The sequence below is a fragment of the Nicotiana attenuata genome, chromosome 7 (genome assembly GCF_001879085.1).
Source record: "Nicotiana attenuata strain UT chromosome 7, NIATTr2, whole genome shotgun sequence".
In the NCBI taxonomy this organism is placed as follows: domain Eukaryota; kingdom Viridiplantae; phylum Streptophyta; class Magnoliopsida; order Solanales; family Solanaceae; genus Nicotiana; species Nicotiana attenuata.
The window spans coordinates 98,604,249-98,619,401 of NC_031995.1; the positions used below are offsets into that span (position 1 = coordinate 98,604,249).

The following is a 15,153-nucleotide window of genomic DNA, read 5'->3' on the forward strand; positions in this document are numbered from 1 at the left end:
TTTGAACGTGGGGGAAGGGAAGAGGACGGGTATTTGAAGATGAAAAGCGTGGTTTATTAAAGCGTTTTATATATAGCGCTTTAACAAACCACGTTTTAGATGAACGTCTTATCAGCTTCAGGTAAAGCGTATTTCGAAAAAGCGCTTTATATAAAACGCGGTTCTAAAACGCGCTTTACCTTAACGTCCAAAACGGACGTTAAAGAAATGCGCGCTTTAAAACTGCGTTTTATATAGTTTGGTCACTAAGGTTTTTTTCCACTTATTTCGGTCTTTTGTGTCCAAAAAGACCACATTTAGGTTCCGGACTCCTTTTTTTATCTTTGTTACAATACTCTCAACATTTACTCCTGAAAATTTTTCAGTTCCTAGCCTTCCAAATATGATATACTATTGCTATCCGGAGTGCAGCTATGACTTCCTTCTTTACCTGCTGCCATTTCTTCCTTTTTATTAGGTACATTGATAGAAACTAAGCGTCAACCAAACTGTATAGAGAACCGGGTGCTCTATCAGTTCCCACTGTAAGTAACAGACTGTCAGTATAGGGAACGAGGTTCTCTATTTGTTCCCACAGTAAATAAAGAACACAGGAATTTTACGTGGAAAACTCCCAGCTCAACGGGATTAAAAACCACGACCTACCCTTGTAGGATTTCAACTTCACTACTGAGCAATCTTTAGATTACAACCTATTGTAACCTAGGAATTAACCTCTTAATCCCTCACTAACTTGTAACTACACTATTACAAGCCACTTTGTAATAACTCTATTACAAAGACTTAATCACTCACTAACTTGTAACAACACTATTACAAGCCACTTTGTAATAACTCTATTACAAAGACTTCACAACTCGACTAATTCTAGCTAAGACACAAACACAAGGGTTTATGATTTAGAAAGGGCTTTCTACACAATGCTTCTAACTAAGCTAAGTAGGAGTTACAAATGAAGAACAAATAACAAAGAATCAACAAACCTAAGGACTTAAGATATCTTCAATCTTTGGATCTGGTCCTTGAGGTTGCAGCAGCTTTGTTCTTGAGAGAGGTTGTGTCTAGCACTTGAGAGAATATTTTCTTTTGATTTTGCAAGTGTTGGAGAGATGAAATCCCTTTCCTCATGTTGATAATATATGTGTGTGATGTCATCAAGGATGATGCAATAAAGTGCCCTTTAGTTTGGCCTTAGCAAGCTACAACTGTGTTGCTGTACTGCTGCAAGACGGTACACTACAGCAGCCTGCCAGACGATACAGTGCAACAGCTTTTACAGCTGTAGAGTTGACTGTACAACGACAGGGAAACTGATCCATATCTAGTTCCTCTGCTGTTTCCTTATCTGATTTCATTGAGAATTGAACCAGACATCTGACTAGTTATTCTGAATGCAAGGGAACTTAATTGTATCAGATTCCTTATCTTGTTCTCTCATGAAGTAAGTTGTTTTACCTTTCTTGAATGTATTTATAAATGTGTGACATCACTTACAATGATGTAAGCAAGGTAGGTAAAAAGCCTTCCACAAAAAGTTGACTGCTGCACTGTTCCTGTACAGTAGCGTGTGCAGGCAGCAACTTTGCAGCTGGAGAGTTGACTTCATACAGTCTCCTCGGGAACTGGTAGGGACCTGTTCCCTCAGTTGTTCCTTCCACTCTGAAGAGTTGAGTTATATCCCACGCTGGATCCCAACCTGGAACTTTGTGATCTTAAGGTCTTGTAAATGTATAACTGGTTCCTTATCTGGTTCTGGATGGTAAGTTTGTTAGATCATCAAAACATAAAGAAAAGTACTTATGCCCAAAGTACTTGTAACCTATCAATTTCCCCCTTTTTGATGATGACAAACTTAGAATTGATATTCCCACTGAGAACCGAATCTGAACATTGTTCCCTCTACGAATCAGCATATCCCCCTAAGAACCAAACCTAAGGAACTGACCACAACAGGTTCCTCAAGACTGTTTGGCAATTCATCAAAACTCAAAATACCATAACTTATCAATTTCCCCCTTTTTGATGATGACAAACCCAGAATTAATATTCCCTTGGAGAATCAGATTCCTTACATGCATTGATCACATCTGGTTCGTACCCATTTCCTTGAGAACGTTTGTCATCATCAAAACATGACATAGCGTAACTTAGAGCAATTCCCCCCCTTCTTGATGATGACAAACCCAAAATTAATATTCCCCTTGAGAACCAGATTCCTCACAAGTTTCCCTGTGGATCAGACCTATAATCAACATATTATCAGCAACGTTCCCCCTGCGAAGCAAAGCTATCTTTCATGCACAACACAACATATCAATTCGATTCTATTACTCCCCCATGTTGACACCTATATAACTTCCCCCTTTTGGCATCATTGAAAAGAATAACAGAAGAAGCACAGCCAAAAAGAAGTTCAGCAACATTAACTCATGCCACTTGGGCAACACAGCATAAACAATAACAAGAACAACAAGTGAATGTCATTGCACAAATTAGAGTGATTGCGCATAGTAGAGTAATTATAATAAAAGCACAATAATTTCAACAATACATAATATGACAATTTAAACGACTAAAGCACCAATGTCATCAAATATAGGGATCAAAAGAAGATAAGAATTCAAGGGAATTTGGAAGGAGTGAAAGACATGGATCACTGGGCCAGAGGAAATGTAATGGGCTAAGGCCTTGATGAGCTTGTCCATTCGTTCATTCACTCTCCTTTGATCAAAGATCATCTGCTCTCTCAGTTCCTTCACCTGTTTCCTTAATCTTTCATTCTTACCCTTCAACTTAGCATTCTATTCTGCCAAGGGTCCACGAGGACCTGGTTCTCAACCTATTTGAGTAGGCTGAACCATCAATCAGAGCACCAAAAATCTCCCCAAGCTTCTTCTCATCAAGAACAAATTCTGTCCCATGCACATATAGCATCAGAGTATCACATAAAACATAGAAGTTTTTACTTCTTTTTCATAAACGTTGGGACTTAGAGGGACAAAGAGATGATTTTATTTTTGGAACTCAACAATGTCAAGAAGTTCCTCCATTTTTCAGCAATATCAGAGTCAACACTCTGCCTAACAACACTTTTTGAGACTTCAGAGTCTTCTACCTCTCCAAACCTGATGACTCAACCTTTTGTTTCTGTAAGGAACCAGGTTCTTCGCTTATAGTACCCTTTCTATCCCTGAGCAGCCATATCTCCCTCTTGTTCTTCTCAATCTATTTACCCTTATCATTTGATGCATCTTTCTCAGCCAACTTTTCTTTTCTCCAATATTTTTTTACACTTCATTTTCTCTTCCACAATCACATCAGCAGGTCATACCACTTCATTATCAATCAACCTACTTTTCATCAATCCTTTTTACTGGATCAGAAGTTCGTTTAAGCACAAAACTCAAAAAGAAAAAGATCATCATTAAAATTTACTTCCCGAGAAGGGCTTGAGGGATCAGGTCCCTCATTCAGTTTGCACATTTACCAATTTCTCCATCCTTCAAGACTTCCACAAATCCAGCACTAATTTCATCCTCACGCACTAGAATATTATATCTACCCTGTTCCCTTTCAGTTAAACTACCATCAAAATCTACCAAAGACTTATTGGGGTTTTGATTCAGATGGAGTTAGGATTTTGGAAAGTGATAGAGTTGGGTTCGCTTTTGGCATATTTGGAGAGAAGGATTCTTTTTGAGACAGGGTTGATTTTGGTTTTGAAGATAAGAATCGGTTTTAGTTGGGTGTAAGATAAAGAAGTGCCTTTTTGGGGCAACGGGTCAGTTCAGAAAAGGTTTAACATTTTGGACTTCAAAAGTTAGGAGAGAGGCAGGAGAAAGGCGGAAATAAATTAATGAAATAACACTACAGTAGCTTAAATAGACATATAAGTATTGAAGAGACCACTAACCTGAGTCGCAAGAACCAGGTTCCTTGGCAGTTTTTGAAAATTTGAGCAAAGACTTCTAGAAGTGCAATGTCAATCTTACTTGTTTTTGTCTTGAAACTGCCATATGTGTATATCTGTAACAGTATAGATTTGAGTTAGATGTCGCCGAAAAATACTTTTTAGCATTGTACCTTTCCTTCTTAACATAGCCAATCATCAAAGGACCAGGTCCTTAGTTGAGCTTGATCAACCCCAACTCCAGACGATTTCTTTCATAATGTTCCCTGCTCAGTGCCTTGGTGAAAATGTCTGCTACCTGGTCCTCCGTATTCCAGAACTTCATACAAATTAGAACCTTTTCAACACTATCCTTCAAAAGGTGATGTCGCACATTAATGTGCTTTGTCCTCTTGTGTTGTACCGGGTTCAAGCTATAAATACACCAAAGTCTTCAAGATGTTGCTTGATCTATACTAGTTGAGCACAACAAGAAGCAGCAACCACGTATTCAGCTTCAACAGTAGGAAGAGCCACACAATTTGTTTCTTTGTACCTCATTAGATCAAGCATGACCCCAGAAAATATACCGTTCCAGATGTGTTATTTCTATCCACCAGATATTCAACATAATCAGCATCAACATATCCAACCAAGTCAAAGTTATCTCTCGAGGGATAGTAGAGAACCAGGTCCTGCATCCCTTTTAAATATCTTAGGATTCTCTTGGCAGTTTTTAGATGAGATTCCTTTGGATTGGATTGAAACTCAGCACAAAGACCCACACTAAAAACAATATCTAGTCTGCTACAGAAGTGACCCTATGATACCTCTATACATGGTCTGATTTACACGGGAACTAGGTTCATCCATGTCTAGACGAGTAGCTGTGGCGATGGGATGTCATGATTTTTTATGTCTCCATGTCAAATCTATTCGGCAGCTTCTTGATGTACTTCTGTTGTCTTATCATTGTCCCCTTGGGAGTTTGCTTCACTTGTAAATCTAAGAAGAAATTCAGTTCCATCATACTGATTTCTAACTCACTTCCCATAAGTTTTGCAAATTCTTCACATAGAGAGTAAACTGTTGCTCCAAAGATGATGCCATCAACATAGATCTGCACAATGAGCAGGTTCCTTCCTCGTTTCTTCAGAAAAAGAGTGTTGTCAATTTTCCCTCTTTAAAAGCCATTTTCTAGAAGGAATTATGACAACCTTTCACACCAAGCACGGGGAGCCTGGCTCCTATAACAGTTCTGTCAGCAGGTTGTGGAACCAGGTTCCACACACTGTTCCTCTCAAATTGACGGAGCTCTTCTTGTATAGCTGTAATCCAGTCTGCATCTTTCAATGCTTCCTTGATATTCTTGGGCTCTATTTAAGAGAGAAAGGCTAAGAAGGCAAGTGAGTTTCTTGTCTTTGATCTGGTTTGAATTCCTGAATCAAGAAGAGTGATTATATTTTGAAGAGGTTGTGAGCTCTTGTGCGTCCAGTTGGGCACATGAATCTTATTAAGAGAGGATCAAGGTTCTTCTGGATTTGATCCATGTGTCCTGTTCCTCACCTCAACAGCTGGAGTTCCATGTACAGCATCCACAACTCAGTTTTCTGCTTCAGACATTTTGATTGAGGGACCAGGCTCCTCCATGTCGGTTGGAGTCTCATCTTCAGTTCTGATGAACAAGGTCCATGTAAATCTAGAGTAGTCATCCACAATGACAAAAATATGTACCTCTTTCCTCCTCTACTTGGCACCCTCATAGGTCCATATAGATCCATATGTAGTAGATCAAGTGGCCTTGTGATGCTAACTTCCATTTTGGGCTTGAAAGAGGATCTGACTTGCTTTCCTTTTACACATGCATCACACACCCTGTGATCCTTGAAGCTTGACTTCGGCATTCCACGAACCAGGTCCTACTTGACCAATTTGTTCAGCAGCGTGAAACTTGCATGACCCAGCCTTCTGTGCCATAGCTCAGCATTATCATCAACATCACTCATACAGCTAAGATCCCCTTGTCACAGATTTGGGAAATACCCAGTAAGCTATACTTCAACCCCTTCACGAAATACGCATTTTCAATAGAGTGGGAAAGAGACTTCACGATCCTTCCAACTCCCAGAATGTATCCCTTCTTACCATTTTCAAAGGATCACTCCCTCCCTGCAGGGCCTTCAGTGAAAGGAAATCATTTGTACTTCCAGTCATGTGCTTCGAGCAGTCGCTATCCATGTACCACTATTGACTGCTCCCTTTCACTGTTCCCTGCACAAGGAAATCAAGGGTTAGACTTAGGAACCCAAACAAGTTTGGGTCCCTTGTAATGAGGAAAGGGGTGAATGAGGGCTCTTTTAGTCCAAGCAGGCATTATACATTTTTTATGTGAAGGACCAGGTTCCCTAGCAGCAGTTACTTTTTCAGCAAAAATTTTATTTTTCTGTTGAGACTGAATTCTGGCCTTACAATTTTCTTTAAAGTGCCTAGTGTTGCCACAGTGAGTGCAAAGCCAATTGTCAGGTACAGTAACGTACTTGCTATGAGGGTTGTAGGGAGTCTTTTCCCTTTGGAACCCGATTCCCTGCCTGTTTTCCCCATTGTTTGTGTACAAGGCAGTGATAGTATCAGACCAGGTCCACTTAAGTGATTTTTCAAGATCACTCTTCACTCTTCCTAGTTCTTCCTAAAGTTGTTTGTTTTTCTCAATCTCGGCACACAAACTAGATTTCACTAATCTTAACTCATTTTCAAGCTTAAGGTGTGCCTAACTTGCAACTTCCTTTCCTTTTTGAGTGTTCCTAGGCTTTCCCTTTTTAGTTCCTCAATTGTTTCCTTTAGGTCTACAACCACCACTAATATGTCATCTTTCTCATGCTCAATGTTAGCAACCATCTCAGTTAAAACCTCTTTCTCCTTTCTAACACACTCAATGGTCTTTTTTAGATTGACCACAACAACCACTAGATCATCTCTCTCATGTCCTATGTTTGCAATTTTTTCAGTTAAGGCATCTTTTTCTTTCTTCAGACTCTCAATGGTTTCCTCTAAGTCTACCACCCCAACTACTAGATCTTCTCTCGATTGTTCTGCTTCTCCCAGTTCCACAGTTAAGGCATCTTTATCATTTATAAGACTATGATACGCATCAATTAAAACAATTGCCAAAGACATAAGTTTTTTCGGAGAATAATACTATAGATTTCTTTGAACATCTAAGAAGTTTACCTCATCATCATCTTCTTCTTCATCCTCGTCTGATTTTGCCATCAATGCAAATATGGAATCATATTTTGCAGCTTTTCTTTCAACGGCCATCAAGGTGGTGCCTTCCTGTTCATCATCACCCTCAGATTCACTAGAGGAATCTCCCCAGGCATCCAGATCTTGCTTTACAATATTATCAGCGACATCTCTTCTCTTACACTTTCTGTCGGGGACCGGGTTCCTCTTAACCATCTTAGAAGCATTGTGTTTGTAATGGTCCTGATTGTGGAGGACAATCTTTGATGAAATGTCCTGGCTTTCTGCACTTGTGACAACAATCGTATCCTTTAGTGTTTCTGCTAAAACTACCCTTCTTGGGAATGCCTCCATTTTACGAACCATTTTCTGAACTCTGGGTGGTATGTCGGTTGATTGACTTTCCTCGAAGTTTGGTGGAGCATCCATGTAGATCCTTTCTAGGTGTTAACCTTTTAGAAAGAACCGGCTCTGATACCAATTGATAGAAACTAAGAGTCCACCAAACTGTATAGGGATCTAGGTTCTCTATTTGTTCCCACGGTAAATCGGCAGTAAATAAAGAACACAGGAATTTTACGTGGAAAACTCCCAGCTCAACGGGATTAAAAACCATGACCTACCCTTGTAGGATTTCTACTTCACTACTGAGCAATCTTTAGATTACAACCTATTGTAACCTAGGAATTAACCTCTTAATCCCTCACTAACTTGTAACTATACTATTACAAGCCACTTTTTAATAGCTCTATTACAAAGACTTAATCACTCACTAACTTGTAACAACACTATTACAAGCCACTTTGTAATAACTCTATTACAAAGACTTCACAACTCGACTAACTCTAGCCAAGACACAAACACAAGGGTTTATGATTTACAAAAGGGTTTCCTACATAATGCTTCTAACTAAGCTAAGTAGGAGTTACAAATGAAGAACAAATAACAAGACTCAACAAACCTAAGGATTTAAGATATCTTCAATCTTTGGATCTGGTCCTTGAGGTTGCAGCAGCTTTGTTCTTGAGAGAGGTTGTGTCTAACACTTGAGAGAAAATTTTCTTTTGATTTTGCAAGTGTTGGAGTGATGAAATCCCTTGCCTCATGTTGATAATATATGTGTGTGATGTCATCAAGGATGATGCAATAAAGTGCCCTTNAATGAAAGATTTTTTTTAAAATTTACTATTATAGCAGACTTAATGGATAACGTGCAATAATTGTTATTTTAATTATGACATAAAATACTCTCAACTTAATGATTTATGATTAAGAAAAAAGTAATTTCAATAGACAATGGGTTATTAAGAAAATTTGAGGATTTACAAGGTTAGTTACACACAATTGCATAAAGTTCTATAAGGCGAGCCCAATACGCCGGGCGTTGGGCGTTGGGCGTGTCCGTAGCGTAAGCCCCAGAGGACGAGGCGTAAGTCTCATGGAACTAAGCCCCACACATGAGCCCAGGGGCGTTTTACGAGTGCTCACCCCAGGGCGAGCCTCGGACGAGTCCCAACTCTGCCGTTTTAAAATAGAGGGCCTAATAAAATGGTGTAAACGTTGAAAATCATGGGTCAAATCGACAACAGAAAAACTCGAAAAAATTTCACCATTAATTGCATGTTGGCCTACAAAATAGAGTTTGCATTATTAATTTATTGCAATATTAGTAATAAGTCATTTTGGCGATTTTGATTGGTTACATTACATGTTTTCAAGTAATATAAAGTGTTTTTGATAGAAACTAAGCGTCCACCAAACTGTATAGAGAACCGGGTTCTCTATCAGTTCCCGATGTAAGTAACAGACTGTAAAACCAAACAGTATAGGGAATCAGGTTCTCTATTTGTTCCCACGGTAAATCGGCAGTAAATAAAGAACACAGAGGAATTTTACGTGGAAAACTCCCAGCTCAACGGGATTAAAAACCACGACCTACCCTTGTAGGATTTCAACTTCACTACTGAGCAATCGTTAGATTACAACCTATTGTAACCTAGGAATTAACCTCTTAATCCCTCACTAACTTGTAACTACACTATTACAAGCCACTTTCTAATAACTCTATTACAAAGACTTAATCACTCACTAACTTGTAACAACACTATTACAAGCCACTTTGTAATAACTCTATTACAAAGACTTCACAACTCGACTAACTCTAGCCAAGACACAAACACAAAGGTTTATGATTTACAAAGGGTTTCCTACATAATGCTTCTAATTAAGCTAAGTAGGAGTTACAAATGAAGAACAAATAATGAAGACTCAACAAACCTAAGGACTTAAGATATCTTCAATCTTTGGATCTGGTCCTTGAGGTTGCAGCAGCTTTGTTCTTGAGAGAGGTTGTGTCTAACACTTGAGAGAAAATTTTCTTTTGATTTTGCAAGTGTTGGAGTGATGAAATCCCTTGCCTCATGTTGATAATATATGTGTGTGATGTCATCAAGGATGATGCAATAAAGTGCCCTTTAGTTTGGCCTTAGCAAGCTACAGCTGTGCTGCTGCCAGACGGTACAGTGCAGCAGCTTTTACAGCTGTAGAGTTGATTGTACAACGACAGGGAAACTGATCCCTATGGTTCCTCTGTTGTTTCCTTATCTAATTTCATTGAGAATTGAACCAGACATCTGACTAGTTATTCTGAATGCAAGGGAACTTAATTGTATCAGATTCTTTATCTTGTTCTCTCATGAAGTAAGTTGTTTTACCTTCCCTGATTGTATTTATACATGTGTGACATCACTTACAATGATGTAAGCTAGGTAGGTAAAAAGCCTTCCACAAAAAGTTGACTGCTACACTGTTCCTGGACAGTAGCGTGTGCAGGCAGCAACTTTGCAGCTGGAGAGTTGACTTCATAAAGTCTCCTCGGGAACTGGTAGGGACCTGTTCCCTCAGCTGTTCCTTCCACTCTGAAGAGCTGAGTTATATCCCTCGCTGGATCCCAACCTGAAACTTTGTGATCTTAAGGTCTTGTAAATGTATAACTGGTTCCTTATCTGGTTCTGGATGGTAAGTCTGTTAGATCATTAAAACATAAAAAAAAGTACTTATGCCCAAAGTACTTGTAACCTATCATACATAATTCTTTTTATATCTCCTGGTTGCATTTGAACTCCTACCCAATGCACTTTTACAGAAGAATGACAACTGCCTTCGCAATCACTTCACTTCACGTGCCTGTAGAGTCGGGAAATTATTCCTATATTAAGGAAGGGCAGTCTTTCCAAAAGACATGAATGCAAATAAAAAACATCTCCTGGATAAGCTTCACGACTGGGTAGTCGTAGTCGATGGGCAACAGGTGAATATTCCTATACTGCCCCTTGTTGGCCCCGAGGGACGGAGGAGGCTAGGTTAGCTGAAAGATAGTTATCGGTTTAAGAACGTAATTTCAAAGTAAGAAGGGGATAGAGAAAATGTCTCGAGCCAATGTTCGAATACCAGGTGATACAACGCTGAAGTAACCCATGCCATACTCCTAGAGATAGTTCGAACAACTTTGAGCAAGAAGCATTAGGGTGTCTCGAATTAATGTGGACCATGGACGGTCCACAAACAGATGTTGATTTGTTTTCACTACTTGATCAACACAAAAACTACATTTGTCTTCATCCACCTGAATGTGAAGATTAGTTAGCCTTTTCTTAGTGAGCAATCGAGCAGTCTACCTTGAGTAGCAAACCACATGATGATCCTATATTTTGGTTGAGCTACTGCATTCCAAATAAGATCAGTTGTTGGCAGTCTCCTATATGAGGACCTATAATGGCTATGTCACATGGACGATAAATTTTTATCTTTAATTTCATGACTTTGAGCCCGTTTGGATGAGCTTATTTTAAGTGACTTTTAAACCAAAATAGTTTTTAAGCCATAAGTTAGGAATTCTAGCTTTTGGCTTATTTTTGTCATTTTAGCTTAAAAACAAGTGCTTAAAAGCACTTTTTTATTCCATCCAAGCAGTACAAAATGGCTTAAAAGTTATTTTAGCTTAAAAACACTTAAAATAAATCAATCCAAGCGGGCACTTTTTCGTAAAGGCACATGGTTATTCCCGAAAAAGCAACAACTTTTGAATTACACCTTTTCCTCTTACCCATTTGTTGGCTATATAAATCGAGGCCTTGCCTCAAATTTCATTGTCAAATTTTTAAACTTTTTGCATTATTTTTCAAACACAAAATAGAAGTTGAGCGTAATTTGTTCCCGTCTTTGCATCCAAAACTTGCTGGAGAATTACCACTATTGCAACAAAGGTAAATTGTTCTATTCTGAGATGAAATAATCTAATGCCTCGAGTACTCTGATGGGAGTAAATTCCTTTAGGACTTAGTAAGTTCAGTAGAATCAGAATTAATTCAAGTTCATTTCTTATTATATTCTGTTTTTATTTGTATTCCGAACACAATAAATAACATACATTGTTCAAGCCAATACGAATGATTCAGTTAAACCCACAAAACTAGCACTAAATCCACTTCTATTTTATTGCCACACAAAATCTTTGAACTTCAAAGATGAACAAGAAAGTATTCATTTGGGAGCAGAAGCAGCAGCTGCATCTTGAAAGCGAGCTTTGAAATGGGCAAGCAATTCATCTCTTGGAGGCAGATATTCCTTATTTTGGCTGCAGTTTATGTATTCATCTCTCCACGCACAAAAATTTGGAAATTTTTCTCTTGTAACCAAAACAACTCCAGATGCTTCTTCAAGAACTCCCAGCCAAAGTGCCGCAGCATTTGCAGTAATATCAGCGAATCCAAATTTGTTACCGACAAAGAACTTCTTATTCTTGAGCTCATTATCAAGAACTTTCAACATCTCACAAACTTGCTCTTTAGCTTTCTCTTGCTCCCCTCCTTTTAGAAAGAAAGATCTCCCCACTGATGTCCCCTGCAAATGTAGAACACTCGAAACTTAAATTTCGATAAAAATTTGTTCAATTCTGCGGATAGGAATAGGAATTTACCACTACAACAACAACAACAACCTTCAACCCAAGCAAATTGGTATCTGTCTGATGATGTTGCCTTATTTGAGCTCATCTAAGTCCAATATTATAATAAAAATAAAAGTACTAAAAGTTCGTTGTATTTTCTATCGACATACAAATCTCAAACATGGAAAGACTCATAAAAACATAAAATATGGTAAACGTACTATTACTAAAATATATTCCCAATTAATTAGAATATATAGCACTGAAAAGAATATACCTTTTCTTCAAAAAACTTAGCCCAGAAACGAGCTATAGCACGGTCATAAGGGTCTTTAGGCAAAATGGAAGGGCCGCCAAATGTCTCATCAATGTATTCAAGGATGACAATAGATTCAGAAATGGGCTTTCCATTGTGAATTAGCACTGGGATTTTCTTGTAAACAGGATTTGATTGAAGAAGTAGAGGGCTTTTATTTTGTAAATCTTCTTCTAAAAATTCATATTCCACGCCCTTAATCTTTAGAGCCCACTCAACTCTGTGACTAAAAGGGCTATACCAAAGACCAAGCAACTTCACTTCTGCCATCTCACAACTCACAACTTTGGTTCTCTGTTTTTTGCTTTACAATGTTGGTTGAGGAATTTTATGTGGTGGTTCTGACCTCTTGAACTTTGGTCTTCTTTTATAGAGGCAAAAATTAGAAAGTGTCTTTTTAACCAAGCAAATGCAACTTTTCTTCTTTTGACAAGTCAATTTTTTTGGTTTGATGCTTCCATATTGACTGAAGACTATTAATAAGCACAAGTCTTAAAATTTAAGGAAGTGGAAGGTTCTATTCATTTAATAATTTTTTTATATCATTAGATACATAATATGTTTTCGCACGAAAACTTGTCACTTAATAAGGATTAGTTAGTAATTTGTATTCTCACTGCGAGTAAGTTTTACCATTAGATTGGTGCTCCACGTTGAGAGCCACTATGGATTAAACTTCGGATGCCAATATTAATTTTTAAAACATATTTTCTGTGTTGTAGGTATGTTAAAGTGGTGAGTACACCAACATAAAGCTTGAACACAATCATTCGAACTCATATCTAAACGCAAAATTTAATCTATCACTTTTATATTGACTTTGGTAGTCACAAGGCCAATGTTTCATCAGCTTTAAACTCCATATATACCTTTGAACTATGTGAAATTGATCGAATTTGTCTGTCGTTAATGCTTTGACACAAATATACTCCTACCGTCCAATGCTTGTCCAAATATGCCCTTATTTTTAATGGCTCCACATGGAGGGCATATTTGGTCCCATCGTATATTTTGATGGCAAAAAGGTACATCGTGGACTATTGCTTCCGGTACCAAAAATTAACCTTTGGAATGACCAATGGATTTCACCCAAATACTTCCTGTGACAACTTATACATTGTAACGATGCGATCGGTCGTTTTGAGTATTATAGCCTCGTTCCCCCATTTATTGCTTATTAAATGATCAATTATTGTTATGTGACTTGTTGGGGTGGTTGGTTTGGTTCCGGGGATGTTTCAGAATGAGTTGGGACACTTAGTCCCAATGTTGGAAGCCTAAGTTGAAAGAGTTGACCGAATATTGTTTTATGTGTGAATGACTCCGGAACGGAGTGTTGAAGGTTCCGATAGCTCCGTATGGTGATTTTGGACTTAGGAGTGTGTCCGGATATTGATTTGGCGGTCTGTAGAGGATTTTGGCTTGAATTGGCGAAAGTTGGAAAAATGGAAGTTTGGAGAGTTGAGAAGTTTGACCAAGAGTTGACTTTATGGTTACCAGGCTCGAATTTTGGTTCTGAAAGTTGGAATAAGATCAGTTGTGTTATTTATGACTAGTGTGCATAATTTGAGGTCAATCGGAGTTGGTTTAATAGGTTTCAGCATCGATTGTAGAAGTTGAAAATCCATTAGTTTCAATTGGCTTGAATTGGGGTGCGATTCGTGTTTTGATGTTGTACGATGTGATTTGAGGCCTCGACTAAGTTCATATGATATTTTGGGAGGTGTTGGTATGTTTTGATGGGGTCCCGGGGGCCTCGAGGGTGATTTAGATTGAAATCGGAATGAGTTTGGACTTGGAATTGCTGAAGTGCACCAGGTCCGGTGCGATCGCACCTGCGAAGAGTTTGGTCACAGGCGCGACCACATAAGCGAGTATGTCATCGCAGGTGCGGTTTTAGCTGGGGCTGAGGGGATGCGCAGGTGCGAGGAATTTGTCCGCATCTGCGGGATCGCAGATGCGGGGAGAGGGGCGCATATGCGATTTGGGTGTTGATACCCAAATTTTTCCTATATATTTTAAATATGCATAAAAACCTTCAAAATAGCATATATATGCATATATAAGCATGCACAAGGTTTTTATTATTTTTTCCAATATTTTAAGGGTTTAAATTGATTTATTTTCCCCTTTTTTATTCATAAAACCCCAATAAATATTTTCCAAATTATTGTTATGATGATTTACTCATTTAATTTCTATACTTATGTCAAAATATGGCTAATATATTTTTCATGTATTTTTATAATTACATTTAGTATTTTTAAGCTAAACTGCATATAATTGCAACGTTAGCCCTTTTCATGTATAATTATATTTTATATGCAAAAAATTGATCCCTATATTTTTAAAATGTTGATTATGTATTTGAAATCATTTTGGCACCTTAAATTATTTTCTAGAAATTACTTATTATTTATTAAAATTAAAAATAGGGAAAAACTGGCTATTTAAATTATAGCCAAATTTGGCTTTCAATTGTAGCAAAAATCGGACCAATTCTCGGCCCAAACTTCTAATTAAATAACCTGATCCAAGACCCTATTAACCCTTACCCAAACCCGGAACCTACCTACCGGTTGAATCCTGACCGTTGATCTCCCAAATCAACGGTCCAAACAAGCCCCTTCCTTTTTTAATCCTAAAGACCCCTTAACCCTAATCACTCTTCTAATTCTGCCGCCCTCAAGCTCTCTCATCTCCGGTCTTCTCTCTCAACCTAACCCTAGACTCTGTCAAACGCCTCCTTCTCCGGTC

At 38.3% G+C, this 15,153-nt stretch overlaps 1 protein-coding gene across 1 annotated transcript; it reads right to left on the minus strand.

Moving 5' to 3' along the window:
• On the minus strand, window positions 11,489–12,776 carry LOC109229558 (probable glutathione S-transferase). The gene is made up of 2 exons (XM_019395038.1): window positions 12,358–12,776; window positions 11,489–12,034 (listed from the first exon to the last, which is right to left on the minus strand). The coding sequence occupies exons 1-2, from the start codon at window positions 12,664–12,666 to the stop codon at window positions 11,675–11,677; spliced, it is 669 nt and encodes a 222-aa protein (XP_019250583.1). The 5' UTR covers window positions 12,667–12,776; the 3' UTR covers window positions 11,489–11,674.